General features: G+C 40.3%; 1 protein-coding gene and 1 long non-coding RNA gene across 2 annotated transcripts in view; one reads left to right on the forward strand and one right to left on the reverse strand.

The window, feature by feature from the left end:
- Positions 1-3,028: 3,028 nt before the first annotated feature.
- Positions 3,029-21,138, forward strand: LOC115288961. The gene is made up of 3 exons (XR_003907299.1): positions 3,029-3,225; positions 19,498-19,611; positions 20,981-21,138. It is a non-coding gene; the product is annotated as an uncharacterized LOC115288961 (long non-coding RNA).
- SLC9A4 (solute carrier family 9 member A4) overlaps positions 15,190-25,138 on the reverse strand; it is a 63,135-nt gene continuing 53,186 nt past the window's right edge. Inside the window, exons 10-12 of the mRNA XM_029936202.1 lie at positions 23,402-23,533; positions 21,868-21,955; positions 15,190-15,598 (exon numbers count right to left, since the gene is read on the reverse strand). Of these exons, the coding sequence (XP_029792062.1) occupies positions 15,243-15,598; positions 21,868-21,955; positions 23,402-23,533 (576 nt within the window). The 3' untranslated portion in view covers positions 15,190-15,242. The remainder of the gene's footprint in view (positions 15,599-21,867; positions 21,956-23,401; positions 23,534-25,138) is intronic.

A 25,138-nucleotide genomic window follows, 5' to 3' on the forward strand; every position in this document is an offset into this window, starting at 1 on the left:
CCCCCTCTCCCTTTCAAAATGGATCAATTAACAAGCATTTAAAAAAATCACGGCAATCTTACGAATTTGGTTTCTGTTATTACTCTCATTTCATAGGAAATTGAGGCACAGAGAAATAAGAGTAACTTGCTGAAGGTCACCCAGGTGTCAGGGGCAGAATTTGCATTTTTAACACCAAAATCTCCTGTCTCTACTAACTGGGGAGTCTCAGGCAAGTTATTTTCTTAAAAGCCAAACAATAGTATTTGCTCAACTTCAAAATAATAAATGCAGTTAACTGAGTGACTATTATAATTCAAACACCATTTTAGAGTCTAACAAGAGTAAGCCTTGTATTCACTGGTGTGCAACATTCAGACCATATATTGAGAAGCCTAATTAGATTTAAATATATCCATTTATTTCTTAATCCATTCAATAATTATTTACTGACTATTTATTCTGGTTTAGACTCTTGTCCTAGCTCAAGCCAGTAGATATATCCGTGAACAGGAAAGTTTAGACTGCAAGAGAGAAGAAACAAACAATAAATACATAAACAAGCAAATGAATGAGGCCAACTTCTCATAGTATACTCTGCTTTCTACAACTATCACCGCAAGGTTTCTTTTCATGTCGTAAAAATGTAATGGATCTTTTTATTTTCTTTTTCTAATACTTGACGATACACATCATCCTTTGAAAACCCTTTGCATATTGGAGTACAGTCCCCTATTATGACACCTTCCTTCCTGTGTCATAGATACAATCCAATCTGCACTTCTAGCGGTAACACAGGGGGAGGTGGGCTCCTCCGCACAGGTGCACTGCAGCTGGATTTGAGTTGGAAGGAGCAAAGGAAGTTGGTTCTGCAGACCCTCCCGTTTGCTAATCAAGATGGAGGTAATGCATCTGTCTTGGGGGTTGTCAAGTCCAGTCCTTGATACAGAAGCAACAGCAGAGCCAATAACAGGGGATTACAGGGGCGTTTCTTGTGTCTGGGGCCACTGTCCATGATGGCAACAAGTAAGAGCAGCAACATTTTTCTTAAACTTTTTTAATGTTTATTTTTGAGAAAGAGAGAGAGAGGGCATGTGAGCAGGGAGGGGCAGAGCGAGAGGGAGTCACAGAATCCAAAGCAGGCTCCAAGCTCCGAGTTGCCAGCACAGAGCCTAACCCGGTGCTCAAACTCATGAACCATGAGATCATGACCTGAGCCGAAGTCCGATGCTTAACCGACTGAGCCACCCAGGGGGCCCAGAACAGCAACTTTTAAACAGGTCAGCTCTGCGGTGATTTTAGGCATTCTATTTACATTTAATCCCAGACCCATCTCTCCTTCCTTCCCAATGATACTACAAGCTGCTGAATGTCAGTTAATATGTTCTCTGGAAACTAGATAGTGGATTCTGTTCCTTATGACTGAGATCCTTAACCTTTTCAGTAATTGTTACCAGCAGTGGGAGCAGGGACAAAGCCTTTGCTTAAATAAGAACCTGATAACACTTATCTGTCCTGGTTGAAACAAAAAGGGTTGACTGGAATAAAGAGATGGGGTTCTGGTAGTCCATTTCATGCATTTTTTTAAGAAAAAATGTTTAATGTTAATTTATTTTTGAGAGAGAGACAGACAGACAGAGAATGTGGAGGGTGAGGGGCAGAGAGAGAGACACGGAATCCAAAGCGGGCTCCAGGCTCCAAGGTGTCAGCACAGAGCCCGACACAGGGTTCAAACACACAAACCATGAGATCATGACCTGAGCCCAAGTCAGATGCTTAACTCACTGAGCAAAGAGGGCAGAGGGGAAGGCCTGAGGAACGCAATAATTGGTAGGCTGCTACTTCCAACTGTGCTGAAGAATGTAAAGGAAGATAAGGTTAGGTTCAACATTTAAATTTTTCTGGATACAACATATTCTGTCCTAAGGAAATGTTTTGGACCTAAAGACCTACACGGTAAATATAGCAAGAAATTATATCAACTCCTTGGCTATGTTAAGATGCAAATTTTAAGTGAGTCAGTTTTTGAAATCTTATTAGCTTTATTCATTGATTCATGAATCACGTGGCACCCAGTCGAGCTGATAGAAGGGAGTTCTAAGGAGCTGTACAAATGAAAACTTTTATAGGCAGAAGGGAACAGGAACAAAGAAGTTATATTAGGCAAAAAGTTAAATTGGTTATAGTAAGATTACTTTCTTTTAGGGCATGGCAGGGATGTATCAGACAGATTACCTAATTAGTTCTGAATCAGGGGATTCCTGGTTAAGTGGTATAAGATTCCATTTCTGGGAGACCTGAAACTGTAATTAAGCTAAGTCTCAGTTTAGTGATGTGGGGCTTAGCATGAGTGACTCTACTTGGGGCCTCTTATTTTTAACAACTATCTGAATTGCTTACCGAACACATCACTTGACTTTACAACTCACAAGTTTTATTATGTGAGACCATAGGCTTTGCTTGGAAAAGAGTGAGATGCAGAAAATTTGAGTGGGCCTGGTAAGGAATCTTTGAGTCATTCAAAATGCCCCCAACTAAAAAACTCCATGGAATCTCCCGACAGAAGAAGCTATTCCTTCCTTTCTGGGTGGTAAAGGCCTACTATGTTTGAAGATCATACAATGACCTAACTAGGGCAGCTAACTTGCAAGATAGAGCAACCTTTATCACATCCCAGTATGGCACAGGGGGGAAGTCTTAAGAGATTTCTTCCCTAAGTAATTGCAAGATATATTCTAGTTTATATTGATTAAATGTTAAAAGTATTTCCACAGCAATAAATCCACAGAGTTCCAGATTAGGGAGGAAGAAATACAATTTTAGATCAAGATGACTTTCATATAGATGCACTTTACCAGACATTCTAGATTCTATGTATTTGCTTGAGCACTATTTGCTCATTGCATTGGCTATGTCTGAATTCATTCATGGTCTTTGCTGAAAGAAGTTCAGAGGCAGAAATTCACTGATGCCTACAGAAAGGATTCCAAAGACATATTCAGTGTCATGAATATATCTGTGTTACTTTTTGCCCCGCCCATAGCTCTGTCCCTGAAAGAAACCCTGAAGTTCTTCTCTTCACCATGATGATGAAAACACCAGCATCCTTGAAAAGCAGTGCAATAGCCATTGCCATAGGACACAGATAAGTTTGGGAGATTTTGGTCTTGAGATGGACTTCCAGATGGCAAAGTGGTCTCTTGAAATGGCAGAGACCAAATAGCAGTGCTACTAACCACACACAAGGTAGTTGCTGTTACAGTAATCATCAGACTGGTCGGTGTCGTTATGAGAACTGTCTGATCTTCAGAGGTCTTTGGCAGTCATTGATTGATGATTGGATTCCCAGGATGACATAGCATGCCAATTTCCTTCTTGATCCCTTAAAACTCTGGGTCTACCAACCAAACATTTGGCTTAGATCACCACAGTAGATTCATGGTCACTTACTAATTTTCAGACATAACTCAGTTCACAAACCCAGAGTCCCTTGGATAAAAGGGAGACAGGTACACTTGAGCATCCCGTGATAAATTAAAACCACACACATTAAATTTCCACCTAATATTTCCCAACGAAAGTTATAGATTTTCTTCTTATGACTGTGTCTGGAAGAAAGAAAAATCTACGAAATTATTGGACATGGGTGCTTGAGGTACCTTTCATTTCTGCAAATCTAAAATTCGACAGTGGAAAATGAGTCAAAATGGGAGCTTATGAGGTACAGCAAGACATGGAATTTTGGTCTGACTCCACTAAATCTATGGGTCTATCTGTGGTTAGTTTTCCAGATCCTAAATGCACAATTGAAATACAGTTGGCTCACCGATTCATCAAGTGGGGGCCACTACATCATGAAAGTGGACAATAGGGGCTTCTCCTACCATGTAAAATTGCCAGCTAACATTAATACTACATTCCTGGGGGAAATCACAAATATTAGTGCCACTTTCAAAGCTTAAAACATGCAAGGATCGTGATTTCTTTCATTTCCCCATTTCACCTGTCTTCTTAGACTATTTGAGAGATTTGCGGAGATAATAGGTGGTGTGCATCCTTCAGAACCCCCTTTAGGACTGAGGCATGGCTATCATCTGATGAAGATTTGCAGTTATTTCTTCCCTAAAAACATCCTCAGTAAAGAAAGTTGCCTCCTCCAAGGTTATGACCTTTTTCCAGGGCAGCCCATATCTAGGGATGGGTCTTAGTGGAGGTAGAAGGGCCTGGCCCCCTTGCTTTAGTTCAGGTCATCTCTCAAGGACTATTTCAGCTTAAGAATTCCTTGTGGCTTTGGCAAAGACCATTGTTGCAATTCTATCACAGTTAAATCTCTCCTTCTGCCCAATCCTTATCCCGTCTTATTCCTTCACAGATGTTCCTGGGAACATTCTCTATTAAAATTCCTATATGCAAATATCTTTTCAGAGTCTGTTCCCCAGGAAACCAGGCATATGACAGTTGGTGCCAGGACTGGTCCCAGGAATCAGACTCAAAATGAGATTTTGGAGCTATATCACCCATTAGTTGGCAATAAAGACCTCATGCACCATGGTAGCATAGCCCTTGACATGCTGTTATTAATAATATGTAGTTATTAAAACTTTCAAGGTCATGTCCTGGGACTGGATGCCAGTGAACATCTTGAGGGGCAGAATGTCTGAATTCTGAGCCTATTGAAATGGCCCACTATTCTCTGCCAAGTGCCAGCACCTCCCTGCCCCTCCTTTTGGTTGAAGATGGTATTGAGGCCTCTGCTTTGCAAGACATGTGCTCCCTCATGATCTACCTTTACCTCTCCTCCTGCCACTAGACCAATAACTAGTGTTAGTTCTTAGCACTGCCCAGCTGGGGAAGTGCTGGGCTTGAGAAAGGGGAAAATGAGCACACCCCAAGTGAGCAGTAGGACCTAGACCTCATGTACTTGTAAAAGCTAGTGGGACCAGGCCCTGCGGGTGCAGCATCAAGGTGGTGGGGGTACATAAAGTTTGATCAAAGAGGCTTGTAAATATAGAAGACCATAGTCGTGAAATTTATATATTTATAATCACAATATTTCACAAAACACTGTTATGAAAAACTCATATTTTATAATAAAATAATTGAAATAGTATGCTGAAACCAACAGGATTCACTAATTTTATCACATATCTCACTACTTAGAAGTAGGATGATGGAATAGCCAATTGAAGACTCAGTCATGGAGGCAGATAGGAGAAGCCAGTTTGTGAATTTGGGTTATAGTCTTAAGACTGTGTGATACATTGGCTGAACTAATCATCAGTATGTGACTTTTTGATAATTATAATTTAAATACATGGATTGAGGAATCAAAGATAGAAGTGGGATTGATTCTTGAATCTATTTTTTAAAAAATGTTTATTCATTTATGAGGGAGAAAGAGAGAGATGGAGAGACAGAGCACAAGAAGGTGGTGGGGAGAGAAAAGACACAGAATCTGAAGCAGGCTCCAGGCTCTGAGCTGTCAGAACAGAACCCGATGTGAGGTTTGAATCCAGGAACTGTGAGAGGCTCAAACAAGGCCCTATTTACCCTGGCTGCTCTCAATGAGCGAGCACAGCAGGTGTATTTGAAAAGTCATTTTTACACATGATGAAAGATGGTAATTCAATTCGATTTTTTTCCTTTTTCTTTTTTTTCCTGATGAGCAGCCAATTGTCTCATGATCATTTATGGATAGTGTGTTTCCAAGTATGTGTGGGTTCATTTCTGGGGTCTTTCAGTGTTGTCCTAGTGCTCAATGTATCTATCCCTTCACTAATATTCCCTTAATTGCTATAGATTTATAAAAAGACTTGAGATCTGATTTGACTAGTTCTTCAAATCTTCTCCCTCAGCTTCCCCCTTTAAAACAATTTTTTTAAGTTTATTTATTTTGAGAGAGAGAGAGTGAGCAAGTGGGATAGGGGCGGGGGGGGGGCGGAGAGAAGGAATCCCAAGGAGGCTTCACAGTGTCAGCACAGAGACCCATGTGAAGCTTGAACTCACGAGCCATGAGATCATGACCTGAGCTAAAGCCAAGAGTCGGATGCTTAACCGACTGGGCCATCCAGGCGCCCTTCCTTTTTCTTCATCTTTGTCATGTCTATCATGAAACTTCACACTGTTCACATAAATTTATAAATCTTCTTTTAAATTTAAAAATTTTAAATCTTGATAAATTCAATATTAGAACATGTTCAGATTTTTATTTAAATTTTATTAAGTATATAGATATATTTGGGATGAATTACTGTATTATGTTGAGTCTATCTATCCTTTCACCTTAACTGTGTCTTGATTAATATATTCCCAAAAATTTAGTAATTTTCTCCCAAATGGTCTGGAACACTACTTTTTAAAGGAAAAAAAAAATCCAGTGACACCAAATCATGGTCTAAGTATGAAATAACAACACACACACTCTTCCTGGATAAATTGAGGATAGGGTAGCTATTCCTTTCTTTTTGTTTCTTTCTTTTTTTTTTTTCCATTAGGGTCTGCTAGATGCTTTGCCTGGGGTTTTACATGCATTATTTTATTTATTTCTCACATCAGTGGAAATATTATTGTTCCCATTTTGTAGATCACTAAACAAGGTTCAAAGAGGTGTGGCAGCATGTCTAAGTTCCCACAGTTTGAATGTTACACAGCTGTAGCTCGATACCACATTAATCACACCCTAAACCAATGCTTTTTCCAACACACCAAATGAAATGAGCAGTCAATAATGAAATAGGAGAAAACTTTATAATTTTAGGACAGTTTTGCAAAAGTTGGGAGTAGCTTAAAAACAAACATAGAGATAATTCATGAGGTAAGAAAGGGTTTTAAACAAAGAAAATGATGAACTATAGCCTAAGATATTTGCTGTCACCATCAGGAATAATCCATGACGGCCACTGCTGATCTCACACTCACGAGGACCAGCTGGACCAGCATAACACATGGATCCTTTAAGTGTCAAATCTATTGAGAGCATAAGACAAAGGGTCAGATTTGAATCAGCTGCAGATTTGAACAGCGGGCAATAATGTAGATGAGGCTTATCCCCTTTGCCAGAGAAACTGGAATTTTCTTGGTTATAGCATTTCCCATGGATTTTTAGCAAATGGGAATTTAAGTTCACAATAAAAACACCATGTCATTTTGTCCCATTTCTAGATGAACCTTAACCTATTCCAAGCACTACGGTTTTAAGCTTTCAATGTCTTTGAATTATTTTTTCTGTCAGCTCATTTCAATTCTGTAAATTGTAGAAAACTGGTAGCATTACAAATAGTTCTTGTCTGTAGACATGCAAGTGGGTTCTCTTCCTGCCATGTTAAAAGCTTAGTTCGCATCTATTGGTTCATTTTTGCATTCCTGACTGCCTCTTGAATGTGTGGAATTTGGAATTCTCCTTGAGACATTGTATCAGTTCCCTCATTAGTTAGAGTTAAACATATCTTTAAATGTGCATTTATTGCTGAGTGTTGTGATGTTACCTCTTAAAAAAAGATGTGCACCTTTTCAGGGTCTAAGTCATCTGACCCTGAGTGCCTACATCTTTCACGATAAAACTATTCTAACTCCTTCGTTACAGTGAAAAGTGAAGTTTTCAGTGCACTAACTATATCAGACCCTCCACTAACAGCTTGGAGAGCATAAGCATATTGCCTAAGTGGAGTTTTATGAAACCCTAGGAAAGGATTCCAATTCTGATCTGTTTTACTCCTGTACTCCAGTTCTTTTTTTTTTCTTCTGATTTTTTTAAGGTTTATTTATTATTGAGAGACAGAGCATGAGCATGGGAGGGACAGACAGAGGGGAGACACAGAATCCAAAGCATGCTCTAGGCTCTGAGCTGTCAGCATAGAGCCCAACACAGGGCTCAAACTCACAAACCACGAGATCATGACCTGAGCCAAAGTTGGATGCTTAACCAACTGACCCACCTAGGTGCCCCTCCTGTACCCCAGCTCTTACCCATTGTCTTAGATTTCCTTCTTAAGCTCTTTCATAACCCCCCAGATTTTCTACTTGCTCAAGACTGATGCCAGGATCCAGACTTCAGGGTTGGCCTCATTCCAGAGTCACACTACCTTCATGGAGTAGGTAGAGTAGATGTCCTTGCTTTTGACTTAGTGATATGAAGCTAATAGGGGAAGTTAAAGGACTTGATCAGCGTCACATAAGTATTGAGGGAAGTAACCCAAACCTTCCAGTTCTGAGATTTTGAAATCTGTGTTGCTCTGTTTGAGGAGGAGGGCGTCTGTTCCTCCCCACCAGGAAGGTGGTAATGCCCAGCAGGAGAGTCTACCTCCAGGTAGACTTACTATTGTAAGTATTTCCAGGTACTTATTATTACCCATTTCACATCTTAATGTAATAATCCTGGAGAGTGTTCAGAAGCCCTGGAAGAATTGATCCTGCAGTGTTAAGCCAACATCTGACCACTGCTCTAAGATTTTTCTATCTTACCATTTATTAGGGACACATCAATGCAGCAACATTTCCCAAGGCTTTCTTTATATCTGATATTCAAAGAGTTTATGGTCTAGAAGAAAATAGCCTTGCAAATAATTTATCAAATTTGAAGTTCTCTTTCTGGGTATGAAAGTTTCCTGAGTCCACCCTAAATACCAGGAAGGGTCTAATGTGATATAATCATAATCCTCTCTTTTTACCTCCAACAAATTGATCCTACTCTTCAAGCCATTATGAAACTTCTAACCTGCTTGAAGATACTCTTCAAATAGCTGTTTTCTTTCAACCTGCCTGGAAAAATTCCTTCCAACTCACCATAGATGTATTATCTTTTTCAAATATTCATTTTCGTTCTTGCAATATTTGTCCAGATATTTTTAACAAGAGCTGCCCGAAGCCCCACATGTCACAGAGTGACACTGCAGAAATTCCAGCTGTATTGTCTAAATTCAGAATTTGAAATTCAGCTCCAGGGGCGTGGGTGGAGTACAGCAACCATTGTTTACTAAGCCCTGTGCTCTCATGACTGCTGGTTTGGACGGCCCTGCTCAGTGTGCCTTTCCCGTGGGCGTGGGTACAGCCCCAGGAGGACCTGTCCTCTGTCCTCCTGTTTTAAGACCATCCCTATTTTGGAGCACAGAACATTTATCTTCCCTTTCCTTTTTCTGATTGGTGTTTTCACTTCTGCATTTATAACTCTGGGACATCCCCTCCTGCCCATGCACACAACCCCTTTGAAAGATGGCATCGTTAGATAATAGGACCGCCTCCTGAACCAGGTCCAGGACAAGCCCAAACTCCAAACAAGGGTGGCCTTCACTGGTGAAACAGTGCACCAGTGAAACCCAGAGTCCGAGTTTCACCCGCTCTTAGTTACCCAGAGAAATTCCTGTGAGGAAACAAAATAAATGAACCCCTGTGGGGCCTTCCTTCCTTTTCCCCTGGACCAGGGCCACGGTGCTAGGTGACCCCTTATTTTGAAAGTTTCTATCTGGCCCGATTTCTACTATTTTCCTTAGTTCAAAGGTAAAATCCAATAGGAATAAAAATATTGGAATTATAAAAATCAGTTAAAGGAGAATTCACGTTCTCATGTCATTATGCTTCATCTAAGACACAGACTCCCAGAAGCAATGATTTGGCCACAGGCACTGTTAGCTTCAATTAGCACTTGAACATCAAGCCAAAAAGAAAGGAAACTTGTGGTTGTGGAAGCAGTGCATAAACAAAACCAGAACTGTTACCTGATGTAGTGAAGTGATCTCAAGAATTCAAGTGATGGTAATAAACAGCAAAGGCACTTTTTAGGTTACTCAGTGTTTTAGGTTTCCCAATGCAAGCTATGAAAGTGCTACTAGAGTTCAATGGATTAAATTTGTGGCTTTGGAGTCAGACGGCTCTGAATGCTGTTTGTGTCTATGATGAACACTTGAACCATTATATGTTTCCAATCAGTGGTCCAGAACTTACCAAGCATATGTGTACCTCTAACTACTACGAATGCTTCGGTAGTCAGTCATTCTCCCAACATCTTCCAAACCTCTCAGGGCTGCTGGTTTGTATTTCCACCCTGGGTAAGCAGCATGTGGAGATTGCTTGGTTGGGACCTCATTTGGTTGGGAATCAAGAACAAAGTTCTCTGGAAACAACTTATAATTGATATTAAAAAAAACTCAATGTAAATCAGACAGAAAACATTTTAATTGTCATCAAAAAACAATCTTAATGCCAAAAATGATCAATTCTTCTTATGATCTAAGCATCCATTAAAGTTTGTAAAAATAGATTTTCAAAATCACATCACCTTCCACTGTATTTATTTGTCCATTTTAAAGCCAAGTTCTTTTTTGATAGGATGAAGGTCCTGTTTCTTCCCTATGGGATCTTTCCCCAGTGAGAAAAAGTTAAATCCTTACTTCTCAGGGAGAAAGTTTAAATGGTTACAGACCAAATAAACCTGATTTCCAAGGTTTTTGTTGGGAGCAGAGAGACTTTGGACCTGCTACTTGATCTCTCTAAACCTTATTTTTAAGATGGGGGAACACTGCATCTATGTAGGTAAAACATTTTGAATACTGCCTGGAATGTAGTAAGCACTCTATGAATGTTGGCTTATTATTACTGTTCTATTCAAGACTCATCTCTTAGAACACAGAGTATATACCTTGATTTTAGGACCACCCATTTTAATTCAAGATCTATATCACTATGTCTGGAAGCAGAGTAGTGACCTTCTTGGTTCAGTTTACAACATGGCTCCAATTACTTTGTTGAATAAGTCCTAACTGGAAGAAGGCTGGGCAATGGGAATTTGGATTTCAAACCCATCATATTCACTTTGAGCACCCTTGGCTCGGAAGCTTGTTAGAGTCTCAGAAAAAAAAGAATTTATTAAATCAAATATTGTGTGCAGAGAAACAACATATCGCTTGGTAATTACAGAAGTGACAAGCACTGATTCAGGCATCTCTTTTATTCCTCTCGGCTTATGGCCCAATTAACAATTAGCAGTGACTGATGTCCTAAAAGGAAGCTTTCTGTCTGTACTACTGGGTTTTCTCAGGAGGAGTTAGAAATAAGATACTTGACAGAGTTTCATCAGGAAAAAAAAAAATTAAGTACAAAAAACCACCTGTATTACTTGTATATAAAACATATTTGCAAAATCTCTAGACAACACCAACACATTCACTGACTTTATAAAATAAACCACTGTCCCTAATTTCAGAAAGTTATCAAACATAGTAGAAACTACTTTTTTCCATGCTGAAAATCCTTAAGCACTTATTTCACTAATTAATATTTATAAGTTAAAATAATCACTCTTGTGGAGAGGAGCACTCTTATAGAAAAGATTCCAAGCTGAGGAATTAAACCCCATTGAATGTTTCCCCAACAAAGAGAAATTTTCCCTTTCTTCACAGGGTGCCTGTCATGATAAGCAGAGGTAGATCTTCCAAAGTCATTGTCTCGTTGAGAATAAACCATGATTTGGATTGGACACCATGGTAACCATCCCCCAAACAAGAAAACACAATAATTTTGAGGTAATGACAAAAAAAATTAAGTTAGTTTTGCTGGAAAAACATGAATCCACATTCAGATCTGATCTCTGGTTTTGCTATTGATTGATGGATAGCCCTAAATATCCTCTAGTATGTCATTCAAACTGCCTGTAAGAAAAGTCTCAGATGTCCATTATTTATACCTCTTCATGTAATTAAATGAATGTATGTCCTCTCATGAGTCCATATATTTTGGCCTAAATAAATATAGCTATTAGTAATCAAGGTCTTCCTATAAAAAAAACCACTAAGAATTTTACAAATGCCATCTTAATCCTCACGATCCTTCTCTGAGGTAGAAATTATTACCTTATTTATGAGTCAGTAAATTTCAGCTTAGGGAAGATAACTAGGCTGCCCACAGTCCCACAGCTAAAAGTGGTCTGACTTTAGAGCCTGGGCTCTGAACTGACTATACTGATTTCAAAATCTAAGTGATCTCAGTGACAGGCATCCAAATAGGCAACAAAGTGTTCTAGAAGCTTCCCTGCAGGCTGACATCAACACTGTAGGCTAAAGATCTGAGCAGCAGAAGGTACCTCTAACATATAGGAATGCTAATTCTATCACTGAATTCCAGTGGCATTTCCAGCCCTACTTCCCATGACCCTTTAGCTTTTTCTAAGAAGAGAAGCACAAAAGTAGATGACCTTCATGAGAGAGAGAAATGCGTGGGAGGAGCACAATAAAGAGTCTGGAATGTCATCACCACTTTGTCACGGTGCATTCCTATCTACAGCCAATGTTGGTTTCTCTGTTAGCAGGCTGACGAAAGGCCGGATAGGTCCCGTCACGTTTGGGCAGGGTGCGTAAACATATTTATCACATCCCAAACACCAGCAAAGGTGGAAAACCTTGAAGGTAGAAGCTGCCATATAGGATAAATATAAGGAAATGCTGCTCTACCCAATTTCAGAAGTCACTGGAACCTAAGACCACTGAGGCAAGCAATAGGCATAGGTTTGAGAAAGTAAAAAACAGAACAAACAAAAAGCTTTTGGAGGGAAAATAGGATTTTGTGGGTTGCGTGTTTGCTTTTCCAAAGTTGAAGATGAAAGGGCGAACTGTCTGCTCAGCGGACCAGCGGCCAGGCCAGGAGAGCACCCCTACGGGATTCCAACCCCTCCCTGAGCAGAGTGGGGGAGAAGTAGCAGAGCTCCCTCAACACTCAGGGGGGAACTTTCTCTGCTGCACTGCTTGGTGCCTGTTGGAAAAACTCATGATGTGAAACCGATACCCAGGAGCACTCCTGGGGCTCCCATCACACCCTCAACCAATCCCCAGTGTGGGCTGTTGCCAGTGGAATAAAGATCAGATGACGCTGCATTTTGAAACAATCCTGGATGACTAAGCAAAGAGGCTGTTTCCACAGTGAGCTCTCCAAACTACCAGAGCCACCAGGACCACAAGGGCCCTCAACCTATCACCCCTTTCAGGAAGGAGTTCCAGGGCCAATTTCTAGACTCAGGCAGCCAGGGCCAGAAAGAGTCTAGATGAACAAATGGCCTTGGGGCCAATGACTCCATTTTGGCTTCTACCAATTAAAAGGGCAAGTTTTCACCTATTCACTAAATCTCACTATCTCTCTCCCAATGGTACCCACATCTCCGAGAAAAACAGAAGAATCAGATAACTTCCATTAATCCTTAGACTTTGCTGTCTACTCTGGGAACTAGCCTTCACAGTTGGGAGTTCTGTTGTTATGTGGAGAATCCAGCAAGGAATACAGTGTTCTCTACCTCTCAGGAATTGGCTTTGCATATGGCTTTGTAAAGGTGATTTCTCAGCCCCGCTGTCTCTCTATCTTCGTCTATAGTTTGAGGATAATGACTCGCTGACTCCTTCTCATGGGTCATAAAGTTTTTCCATTGCTTTGCCTGCTTGTTTGTTTAAACAATAATGGAAAAACAAAAACACAAAAAACCAAACCCAGAGATCTCTGAGTTTTATATATATTTCTATCCCTTTGGTCAGATTACTACTATTTGGTAGTATATAATTTAAAATATTCAGACAACTTTTGAAGCAGTCTTATATTTCAGATTCAGAAGAAGAAAAACAAGTGGGCTCTTTTGATTGGCATTCCTACTACTACACCAGGAACCATTGGCAGTAAATGCCACTCACAAAATACAAATCCAGGGAAGGTCGTATGTCCTTTGTCAGTCAATGGTGTCCATGGATTATACTAGAGAAGGTCCCATGCCCTTTAAAACCCTGAAGTGGCACAGGCCAGTTTCTCAACACCTCTTTTTTGTCACCTGGAAAATAAAATGTCCAACAGTATCTTCTCTAATCTCCTTTTCAGCTCTAAAAATGATCACCATTGCTCCAACATTTATAGATGATCTACCATGTACAAGGCACTGTAATAACTAAGACAAAAAGATGGACTAAAGCTAAAAAGAAAAAAGCTTGAAAAAGAGTAAGGCCAAGAGATATAAAACACAACTGATGAATGGATAAAGTTTAAAATGAACAGCCTATCCTCCCTGTCCTGCAGACCATGGTGGATACACATATGCATGTATAAGCGTAATTCCCAGAAATATTCTGTGACACACCCAGTGCAGTGTGGGCACACCCAGGAGAAGGGGATCACTTTGTTGCTTCTGATTAAGGGGATCAAAGCAGATTTAGGGAGCCGGGTGCTTTGGAAAGCAATCTTTAAAGATGCATGGGGTTGAATCAGTTGGGGATGGTTAGAGTTGTCAAAAATAGTATGATAAAGGATATTATGGTTAGTTGTTTATTATAGATCAGCCATTTAGCACAAATAGAACTTAATAAATATGTGTTCATCTATAGGTGGTCACCAGAGAAAAAAGAGGAAGAGAGGGCAAGAAGGGAAGAAAGATAAAGTCATCTAGCAAAGTCAGTGAGCTGGAGTGTGGGAGGTTCAAGGTCAAGTCTGGGGGTGATGTGGATGGTAAGTTAAATTGGGAAATAGTTTCAAACCCTAGGGCGCACTATCGCAGCCTACAAATGCACATCTAATAAATACCTGTTGTTCATGGCATTGCTATTAAATCCTGTTTATGGCTATTTTGTTTTTAAAATAAATATTCCAATTATAAAATAGACTACAAGCCCATTGTTCACAGATTAATCCACTACTACATTTCACATCTATTATTGCTACTGATTAAAAATAGCAGTGCTATGTCAAATTTTACCTTTCCCCAGAAATGTAATTATCCCATAGTGCATGTCAAAATAAAAATTGAATGCATTCTCTTGGGAGGGAGGACAGCCAAGTTGTGAAAGCAGCAACTCATCACATGACCTTGGGACGGGTGTCCTTATGTCCTTATTTGTAAACACAGAGTGTTGGGCCAGATGATTTCCCAGGTCCTTCCCAGTTCAAACTTGATTATAAGCTGCACAGGCATACAGTCGAGGTGAATTACTGATCAATCATGTTTGTATCACAATACATTTCATGGATCACACTCTCTTAGGAATTTTAGTAATAATTCCCGTGATGATTAACATTTATCACTCCTGGAATTCATCTACAAAGCACAGCAGCTAAGAATAGAGCAGAGTCTGCAAATTTGTTCTATGTTTTTCTCCAAAAAAGAAAATCTCCTTTCCTCTTATAGATGTATATCTAATAGCCTCTAAAAATAAACTCAATAGCTCTCTTCATAACTCCTAAGCTCCTTCTTCTGGCAGTAAGAGGAAGATGGACTCTTGTAATGCATGGAGAAAACTGTGTGGATGAAGAAACTATTTTCTTTGGAGCAAAGGACTGTGGGACCTGTGATGTTGTCTATTTGGTCTGTGCTCCCCTGACCATCTGGACCCGCTTGCTGAGGCCTCCTCCTCACTCTCTTCTCCAGATTCAAACTCCTCATCTACTGCATGGAACAGCGGTTTGGGCCGTAGTGCCTCCCTTCTGCCTCCACCATCATGCTCTTCTTGGCTTGTGTTTCTCTGAAAACTGAAGTGTGATGGTTTCTTTCCTCTGGGTAAGCTCCTCATTGGGATGATCTCTTGTGTCAGCCATCTTTCCTGAGGTATCCCTGTTCGAGAATGTGCTTTGAACATGATGGATGGGAGTTCTGAATCGCTGCTGTCATTGTCTAGGAAAATATGACAAGAAGAGGAAAGAACACAACTTAAGATCAGAGAGAATACTTCGTATCTGGATGCCAAGAACTCAGAGTGAAGGAGAGCCCTTCTTGAGGTTCTAGTTCTTACATTCACCTGCCCGATTTTCTCTGCCCCACAGAGAAAGCATATGTGCCATGTTATAAATAAATAGAAATGCCTGGAAACCTGTGTATCAGGCTAGAATCTTTCAGGTAAGTAAGAGAGGGATTTTTACAAAATCAGATCAACTGGCCATAGGCATTAGGTCAGCAGGTGCAAAGATACATTGTGTTGTCAAAGACCAATGCTAAACTGAAGGTTCCATGGTTAACAGTAATATGAAAATGTTTTTTTAAGTTTATTTATTTTGAGAGAGAGAGAGGGAGAGTGAGAGATTGAGCAGGGGGAGGGGCAGAGAGAGAGAGGGAGAGAGAGAAAGACCCCAAGCAGGCTCTGCATTGTCAGCATGGAGGCTTGAACTCATGAACTGTGAGATCATGACCTGGGCCCAAACCACAAGACAGTCACTTAATCAACTGAGCCACCCATGAGCCTTTAAATGGTTGGTTTGTTTTTAAATCAGTACTTACCAGAAAACATGAGATTTGAGTTTCATCCTTTTGACCTTGAAATAGCCAATCCTGGAGAAACAGGGATAGCAGAGAGCCAAAGTAGGCAGTCATGGGTGGCAAAACAAGAGTGATTAGATGTCCTCCTTTCAAGGGAGGTAAAAGAGTGAATGGATTTTGTCTGGTACATGACAGCAAGGATAGTGGTAGGAACGTCCATGTATTGAGAACTCACTACGCATCTGTCATTGTGCTGTTTTACATCTGTTGTGCCATTTAGTCCTTACAACAATCCTTGGAGATGAGTGGAATTAGCATCCTCATTTCATAGCTAAGGAGGTGAGGTTGAGGATGTTAAATGACTTTCAGTATCACACGGTGAAGACGGGACTGCAGTGTGAGCAGAGTCCGTCCACTGTGTATCTGTTCTCTGGAAGGGCACACCAAGAGTGGAGGGAAGCCACTGGGCATCCACGTGACATCCCCCCTCAGGTGACCTTCCTAAGTCCTCCTCGATGCCGACAACATTGCCTTTTCCCTACTTTACTGTGCACACATCTTCAAGGGAGTATTTTTCACAAATCTCATTTATTCTCATTTCTTCACGCTTTAGCCTTATAAATTTATTTTCCCTTTAAATATTCTCCCGAGACTCCTAAGTATTTTAAGAACTTTAAATCTAAAAGCAAGGCTCTTTCTCCCCCTTTCTCTTTCTCTATTCCCTCCTAAAAAACAAAAGGCAACACAAAATAAGAACCCCACAGTGCAGGTTTACACACGACAAAAAGCATTTAGTTGTCAGAAAAAGTTTAAATAACATACTCAATGATGTTTTTCTTAATGTGATCCAGTTATCCTGAGAAGGTAGCCTGGAATTTGTGGGAAGTAGGGAACAGGAATCAACTGCTCTGAATTAAAAAGAAATTAGTTAAGTATATTTGTCCTTTTCTTTATTACTTCCCTTTAATTTGTGCTCTACCATCTGGCCTGGAACAAGAGTTCCTCTAGATCCTTGGCTGTTTGGAATATTACCTAAGAAATCATTGACCAGGATGCTTCTGCCCCCCAGGAGTAATCCTTTGGCTCACTCTCCTCTGCCCCCTTCTGGTTTCCAACCTCTCTTTCTGAGCGTATTTTCCCTTCAGCACAAAGATCATAGCCCATGTTTCCTGGCCACTTCTGTTTATTGAAAAGTGGGTTCCAAGCACTCGGAAGAGTCTAGAGCAAGTGACTTGCAAGATTCCATTCAACTCAAATCAGTAGATCTGTCCAAAATGGGAGGAAGAGGCCAACTGAAAGTGGAAGAGGAAGGAGGAGGAGTAGGGGCTGGGCTCTGCCCCAACTGTACAACCCCCTGCAGGTCAGCACCCCGGCAGGCAGTTCCAGGGAGAGATCAATGGAGATCTGGCAGCAAAATCTGAGTATCTGTCGATATCTTCCATATCTTGCATTTTAACTCCTAGACTTGGGCAGCTGGGGGCAAATGGAGGAGAAACAGGACAGTGCTTCTGCATAGGGCAAAGCCAAGCCTGATGCCCAGTGAATGACGCTGGATGACCTCATACAACGTGTGCTCTTTAGAGACCCAGACCTGGGGTCTTTAGCCAGGTCTCTTCCCTCTCCTCATGGTTTTGTTTTAATTCTGATAAAATTTGCCATTTTGACCCCCTCCACACTTGTAACCATTTTGAAGGGTACAGTTCTGTGGCATTAAGTACATTCACATATTTGTGCAGCCATTACCAATGTCCATCTGTAGAACTTTCATTTTTCCCAATCCATATGGATTGCAAGCTGTATCAGAGCAGAGGACGGGTGTCTAGGAAGGACATCTCTACTTATAACACCAAGTGAGCCTTGACTTTTTGCAAAAGAACCTTGGAAGAGTATGTGGAACCCCCAGATATTTAGAGTAAGGACTGCTCCAACACCGGAGAGCAGGGGACAGTGAGGATGTTGAATGCTCTCCAAGTCACAGCCTGGTTAGCCAGGACTGCCTACTGGATGTCAACTTTCCCTCCATGTTCTCCTCTAGAGGCCCTGTGACCATTCCTTGACTTGTCCTGGTGAAGAAAGACTTCAAATTTGGAGATAATGTGGATTCAAGTAATTGTGTCCAGAGACACATTGAGAACTATCTCAGTCTAACCTTGATTATTATAATGCTTTAAAACTTATTAAGGATAAGTGATAAGTCCCACTTTGAAAGAATATATGCATCCCTATGTTCACTGCAACATCATTTACAATAGCCAAAATATGGAAGCAGCCTAAGGGATCATTGATTGATAAACGGATAAAGAAGATATGGTATATATATATACAATGGAATATTCAGGTACCTTATGATTTCACTCATATGTGGAAATTAAGAAAGAAAACAAATTAACAAAGAAAAAAAGGTACAGAGAGAGAAACCAAGAAGCAGACTCTTAGCTACAAAGAACCAACTGATGGTTACCAGAAGGGAGGTGGGTGGAGGAATGGGTGTAATAGGTGGGGAGGATTAAAAGCACACGTATCTTAATGAGCACTGAGTCATGCACAGACTTGCTGAATCACTGTATCGTACACTTGAAACTAATATAATAGTGTATGTTAATTATACTGGAATTAAAATGAAAAGCTTAATAAAATAAAAAATAAGTTTTACTTCCATACTTCCCTTCTCATATTTCTAGATTGACTATTATTGATGACCTAATAAAATATTGAGTCAGTTGTGCATATTTGAAAGAAAAAAAGTGCCTGGGGACTAAGACTTCATTCCGTGCCTATTTTAATTCATGTAGAACTAACATTTCTGAAGTGTTGTCTTTCTTTCCAAGAATATCTCTATCTACCCATGTCAGATCTTCTCTGACATTCTTCAATAATATTGATTGTTAGGGTGCCTGGGTGGCTCAGCCAGTTCGGCTCAGGTCATGATCTCCTGGTTCCTGGGTTTGAGCCCCATGTTGGGCTCTGTGCTAACAGCTCAGAGCCTGGAGCCTGCTTCACATTCTGTGTCTTCCTCTTTCTCTATGCTTCTCCTCCATTTGCAGTCTGTCTCCCTCTCTCTCTCAAAAACAAATAAACATTAAAAAAATTATAAGGAGTATTAATTGTTAATGGCTAATATTTCTTGCATATTTAATTGGTTCTAGACACTGTTCTAAGAGTTTTGCACGCATTTCCTGGCTTCACCTCGAAGCAAAACTATTGCATGTAGGACGTATCAATATTCACCCCTTGACAGAAAGGAAATGGAGAAGTAGAATTTTATGTTTTCTTCAGATAAGTCCTATGTATGTTTCCCTAGGATTTAATTATTTTTACAGAAAACAAGAGAGAGTTGCCTTTTAACGCACATATCTGAAGAACAGGATCCTTTGACCTATTCATCTGACGATGTTAACCAACCCCCACTTCTGGAATAAATCCCACTTTGTAAGGTGTAGTATTTCTTTAATGTTCTGCCATATTTTATTTATAATGCTCTATTTAAGATTTGCACATCTGTGCTCACGTGGGGTTGCTATGTGGTAATCTACTACGGGAGCATGTGATATTGATGTCCATCATAAGAAACGAATATGAGAATTTTACTTTTTCTATTCATTCAAACAATGTAAATAGCACCAGATTACTTGTAGCAGGAAGCTTTTATAAATTAATTATGATAAACCCTACAATGATGCTCTTTTGTTTGTTTGCTTTTGTTTGTGGATTAGCTCTTTTATTATATAAAATGACACTATCTATTCCCAGTATGCTCTGGGAATAGATAGCTAGAACAATGAAACACACCTGAGAGTCCAAAACTCTCTCAAGACAAATGACGTTAGCACAGCAAAGTAGCACCTGCTCTTGGAGGAAAAGCTGGATTTGCGACAGGCACTTGGCCATTGGAAAACAATCTGAAGTGTGTGTCTGTCTTAATCTATGCAAAGATAAATCTCAGAGAGTTTGAGATTTAAAGAGGATAATTAAACTATTAAAGTTCTAGGTAAAACCATTGGGTAAATCATTTTCTAATTTTTCTGTGGAAGAATGAGCAGATTTGATAAATTAAAGTGAAAATTTCTGAATGGCAAGTATATCTAAAAACTGAAAGATGAAAATGAAACTGGAAGAGAAGCCATTGGCAAAAAATACAAGACAATAGATGATATTCTTGTTATACAGTGTTCTTCCAGTTCATTTTGAGGAAACAAACAACGGAATAGGAAAAAAATGGCCAAAGGCAGAAACAGAAACTTCCCAAGAAGAAATGGTTGCTTCCAAAAATATGGAAAGATGTTCAATCTCAGTAAAAATCAAACAGGCTTGGAATATAATTAATGTGATATACAAATTTTATCTTATCCCATCATTGATTACTCAAAAGTTTGACAATTGCCCAGTGATGGTAAAGGGATTGAAAACAAACTTTCTCACAGACTGTTGAGAGGGAAATTTAAATGTATTTAATTTGTGACCCCCCAAATCTTGGGTCCAAGAAAATGTACTAAGAGAATAATTGATTATTTGTGAAAAATCAAGTCACAAGTGGGCCAAGGTGCTTATTAAATGTCATTGCTTACATTCTATAAAAAACCAAAATACCTTAGTATTTGTTAAGTATTTAGTTAACTACACTAGGATTATTTTATATGTTTAGCTATTCTTCAATCATAAAATTGATTATTAAGTTTATACTTATTGACATGGAAATATGTCCACAGTAGATGGATGAGTGAACTAGACAATTTATAAAAATTCCAAAACAATGATGATCCTATGATTTTGATAATGCTGTTTTATTTTTCTTTCTTATATCAGATACAGGTGGGCTAGGGATCAGGATGATGCAGAGAGAATTCCAGAAGAATGTTTACCAAAATGTTCTATAGCGATTATATCTTGGTGTTGGGGTTTCAAGTGCTTTTAACTTTCTTATTTTATGCTCTTTTACTACTGATTAATTTTTGTTTTATATCAAGCACATTTTTAAATCACAAGAAAATAAAGTTCCATTTTAAAGAATAATCATATTCAGTCTTCCAAGATTTAACTCTAAAATCCTATGTTTAGTTTAGTTTTAAAAATCTTAAAGATTTGAAAAAATTAAAATAGATAATATGGTATATTATATATTACATATCACCTTTTGCTAATAGAAAATCATTTTGTATATGCATTTGAAAAATAATAATGGCTTTTGTTAGAACAAAAGGCAGTTTCAATAATGCTAAGAATTCTACTTAAGGATTAGATATTAAACTGGAAACATTTAATCAGTAAATTTGGTGAAATCATTTTAGTAAAATCTAACCAACTTTGGAGAATCTCACTAACTTTAAGCCTTGGGTGAACCCCAAATATTTCAAAAAAGTGCCCAATGACATCAGCCATTGACCCCTGGCTATACCCAGCCTGTCACCTCTTTTCCTATGGCCTGTGAGCTAAGAATAGTTGCTACCATTTTAAATGGTGGAAAAAGAAATTAATAGAATATTTTAGGTCAGGGAAAAATTACATGAAATTCAAATTTCAGTGTTCATAAATAAAGCCCTGAATTAGATTTAATAAAAATGTTGTTTTTTCTTTTTCTCATCATATAAGTACTTACATAATATTCTTGACTGCCTTTTGGCCCACAAGCCCCCAAATATCTGTCCTCTGACCCTTTGTGGGAAAAGGAGGAAACAGCCAGGCAGGCAGATTACCTGTGAGCTCAGCATCCCTCGGATCTCTTCCTGCTGCCTGGGGGTGGCCATAGGGAAAGGAGAGGTAACGGATGTTTTTGGTACCAGCCTATGGGCAGCAAGCAGAAAGAAAAAGCAGAATTAGGTCTGTGGTCCCGAGCGTCAGCTGGGAAACAAAGAGACAGGTAGAGACTCACACCAGGCACCTCGTTTGGATTACAGATCCTTCCGGACTCCTATTACACTGCTTTAAAGATTGTGGAATGCTGCAGCCTTTAATATGTATTCCCTTCCCCTCTCATGATAAAAGAGACCATTATGAACCTCTCAAAGTGACTTTGTTTTGGGAAAAGCATTTGTTTTTTATTTTTCATTTTCTTTTAGTTTATATATTTATTTTTTGAGAACAAGAGAGAGAGAGCAGAGAGAGAGAGAGAGGGAGAGAGAGAATTACAAGCAGACTCTACACTGTGAGTGCAGAGCTTGATGTGGGGCTCAAACCCATAGACCATATCATGACCTGAGCCAGACGCTTAACCGACTGAGCCACCCAGGCCCCTGAGCATTTGTTTTTTAGTTAGGAAAACAGAATTATGGATTGTTGACATATGGGGAGGGGGGAAGAGTATTTAGTCCATGGTCAGGAGATCTGCGTTCTGTTCATTGGAAACAGGGATCATTATAGTTAAGTGGGATAAGCCAATTAGCCTTTTTGTGTGAGTTTCATTATCTGGAAAAAGGGGATAAAAGGCCCGTGCTACACTGTTCACAGGAATAGTTTGAGGATAAGGTGATACATTAGAGCGTACTTTTATTCTTTGAAAACACAGTATGAATGCTCTGTCATGATACTTTAATGATTTTATAAGTACCTTTTAATGTCACCCAGTCAGATGTGTGCTTAAGGTAGGCTTTACTGCAAGGTCAGGGGTCGAATATTTAGTTTGATTTTATATTGAAAATAATAAATCGCAAAACTAAAATGTTTGAACAAGGTCCCCTGACCTTCTCCTCAGGTGGCTAGTTACTATTATTACTATCGGCATTGTTATTATTGCATTTTGGCCCCTGAGGTTAGGGTAGAAATGAGAATCTACTCCAGACCTAACCTTCGTCCAGAAGTTCCAGTGTGATATGGCCTCAAAGACAATAGTTCAGATGCACAGTGGGTAATGTGAAGATAAGGCCCATGAGTCTCGGCAAGAAGAAATTCTTCCCTGTATCTTCCTGGGAGAGAAGTAGGCTCCTAGAGCCCGGCGCCCTGGTCCATGGAGCTTTCCCTGGACTGGTCAGTACCTGGCCACCATGGCGTCTGGTCTAGACTCACAGTCCAGTGAGTGCGTTCCAGTCACTGACCCATCCTGGAGGCTCACCCTGACTGACCCTAAGGCTCTGGACCCTAGGCAGATTGTCTAGCGTCCAACACCCTCTTACTTTCGGATTCCTCTGGCAATGGGGTAGGGGTTAAGTCTCTCTGCTGCTGGCAGTCACCCGAGGAGGAGGCCCTGTGAGGGGCTAACCCAGCTCCTGGCTGATTGTACAGACTCCTCCTTACCGGCTTTCCCCACGGCAGGCTGTGGCCTTTCCTCGCGCTCTCCTTTAAGGTATTCTGGCGGCGGATCAGAATCTCTTTGGCCTGCTTATCGCTTGTTTGGGGTTTGAGGTTGTATTTGTTGTAGGACAAGGTCTGCAGAAAGAATAGCATGTCAAATACATAAGCACCTCTACATAACAACCTTCAGCTTTAGGAGGCCATGGAAATATCGCAGACTAAGATGACCCAAAAAATAAGACACCGAAGATGCCACCTGAGCGTCTGGAGTGAGCAGTGGGCCCGAGAAGAAAGGTTTGTGACCGAGGCCACCCCTCTCGGGACAGAGCTGCTATTGGAGCCTGTGTGTTCCCAGCACATAGAACACTGTCGGGTCCTACCCTGATGCGCTCATGGACTTCGGCTGCTCCACACCTACCTACACTCTTTCGCAAGTTGTGTTTTTTACCCTCGGACAGTGGCTTCTGAGTGTTTGGATCCAATGGATCAGAAAAATGTCAAAACCCCACTGGAAATTTCATTAAGGCTGCTATTCTTAAATTTTGTTGATGAAAGATACCTTCAAAATGTCAATCAATAACTATCACCATTACCAGTTTGGAAAGGAAGAGGTCTTTTGACCAAAATGTAGGAAGGACATAATCTGATGAAAGATCAGTCCTTCAAATTGAATCAGTTATGTTTATAAAAAATTTCTTCCTTATTATTTTCTTTTTGAGAAAGAGAGAGAGGGCACAAGTGAACAAGAGGCAGATAGAGAGAAAGGGAGAACCAGGGCTTCCATTTTTAACCAAAGCCAGGCCCAGGTTCAACTGAGGTGGGGCTCTTCGAGCTCACCCCAAGTGGGGCACGAGTTCACCCTAAGTGGGCACAAGCTCCCCCAAAGTGGGGCTTGTGCTCACCTGATGCAGGGCTCGAACTCACAAACGGTGAGATCATGACCTGAGATGAAGTCCAATGCTTAACCAAATGAGCCACCCAGGTGCCCCATCTTCTTGATTTTTATTAGGCCACTGATCACCTGTCTTGAACCACAGACCAGCTTTGGTTCTCAGATGTTTACAAAGTGCTTAACTGAAGTTTCTTCTCTCCTTTCTTTTCAGTCAAGTGCAGCAGTGAATATACTGTTTCCCCTGGGTCAGTGGGTCCCAGTGGATAACAGGGTCAGGGCCACAGGCATTACCACTCCTGGTTAATGGATGCGGTAATGACGATTTTCAATTCAATAGCAAAACAACAAATATCTTCATTCCAGGCGCCATGTAGGCACAGGATTTAAAAAATAGATAAATTTGAATTATGGTCTTCAAAAGACTCATGGTATACTTGGGGAGTCCAACAAGCATATACTGTTCTGTGCTCAGGAAGTGAGAAGATTTGGGGGTCTGCAGGACTTGCAGAGTATAGGCAAAGGGCAAAGGACACTCATCCAGTCTTGGGTGGGGAAGGTGCATTGTACCGAGCTGAGTCTTGAAAGATGAGAGGATGTTCCGTCCAAGAAGAGGGAACTCATGAGATAAGGCATAGCTGTAAAAATATGTGATGGGAGGTAGGGGGACCTACTGGAGCAGAGCTGGGAATTTATTTGCTACCTCAGGAGAATTTAGTATTTTATTCAAAGTGTGGTGAGAAATGAGACAGAGGGACCGGAAGGAGCTAGGGACAATCTGCCAAGGAGGGAGATTCCGTCCTCTAAGCCAAGGGTCCCTTCGTGGGGTGCATACACTCCAAGAGATGCAA

This window comes from Suricata suricatta, chromosome 4 (genome assembly GCF_006229205.1).
Source record: "Suricata suricatta isolate VVHF042 chromosome 4, meerkat_22Aug2017_6uvM2_HiC, whole genome shotgun sequence".
In the NCBI taxonomy this organism is placed as follows: Eukaryota; Metazoa; Chordata; class Mammalia; order Carnivora; family Herpestidae; genus Suricata; species Suricata suricatta.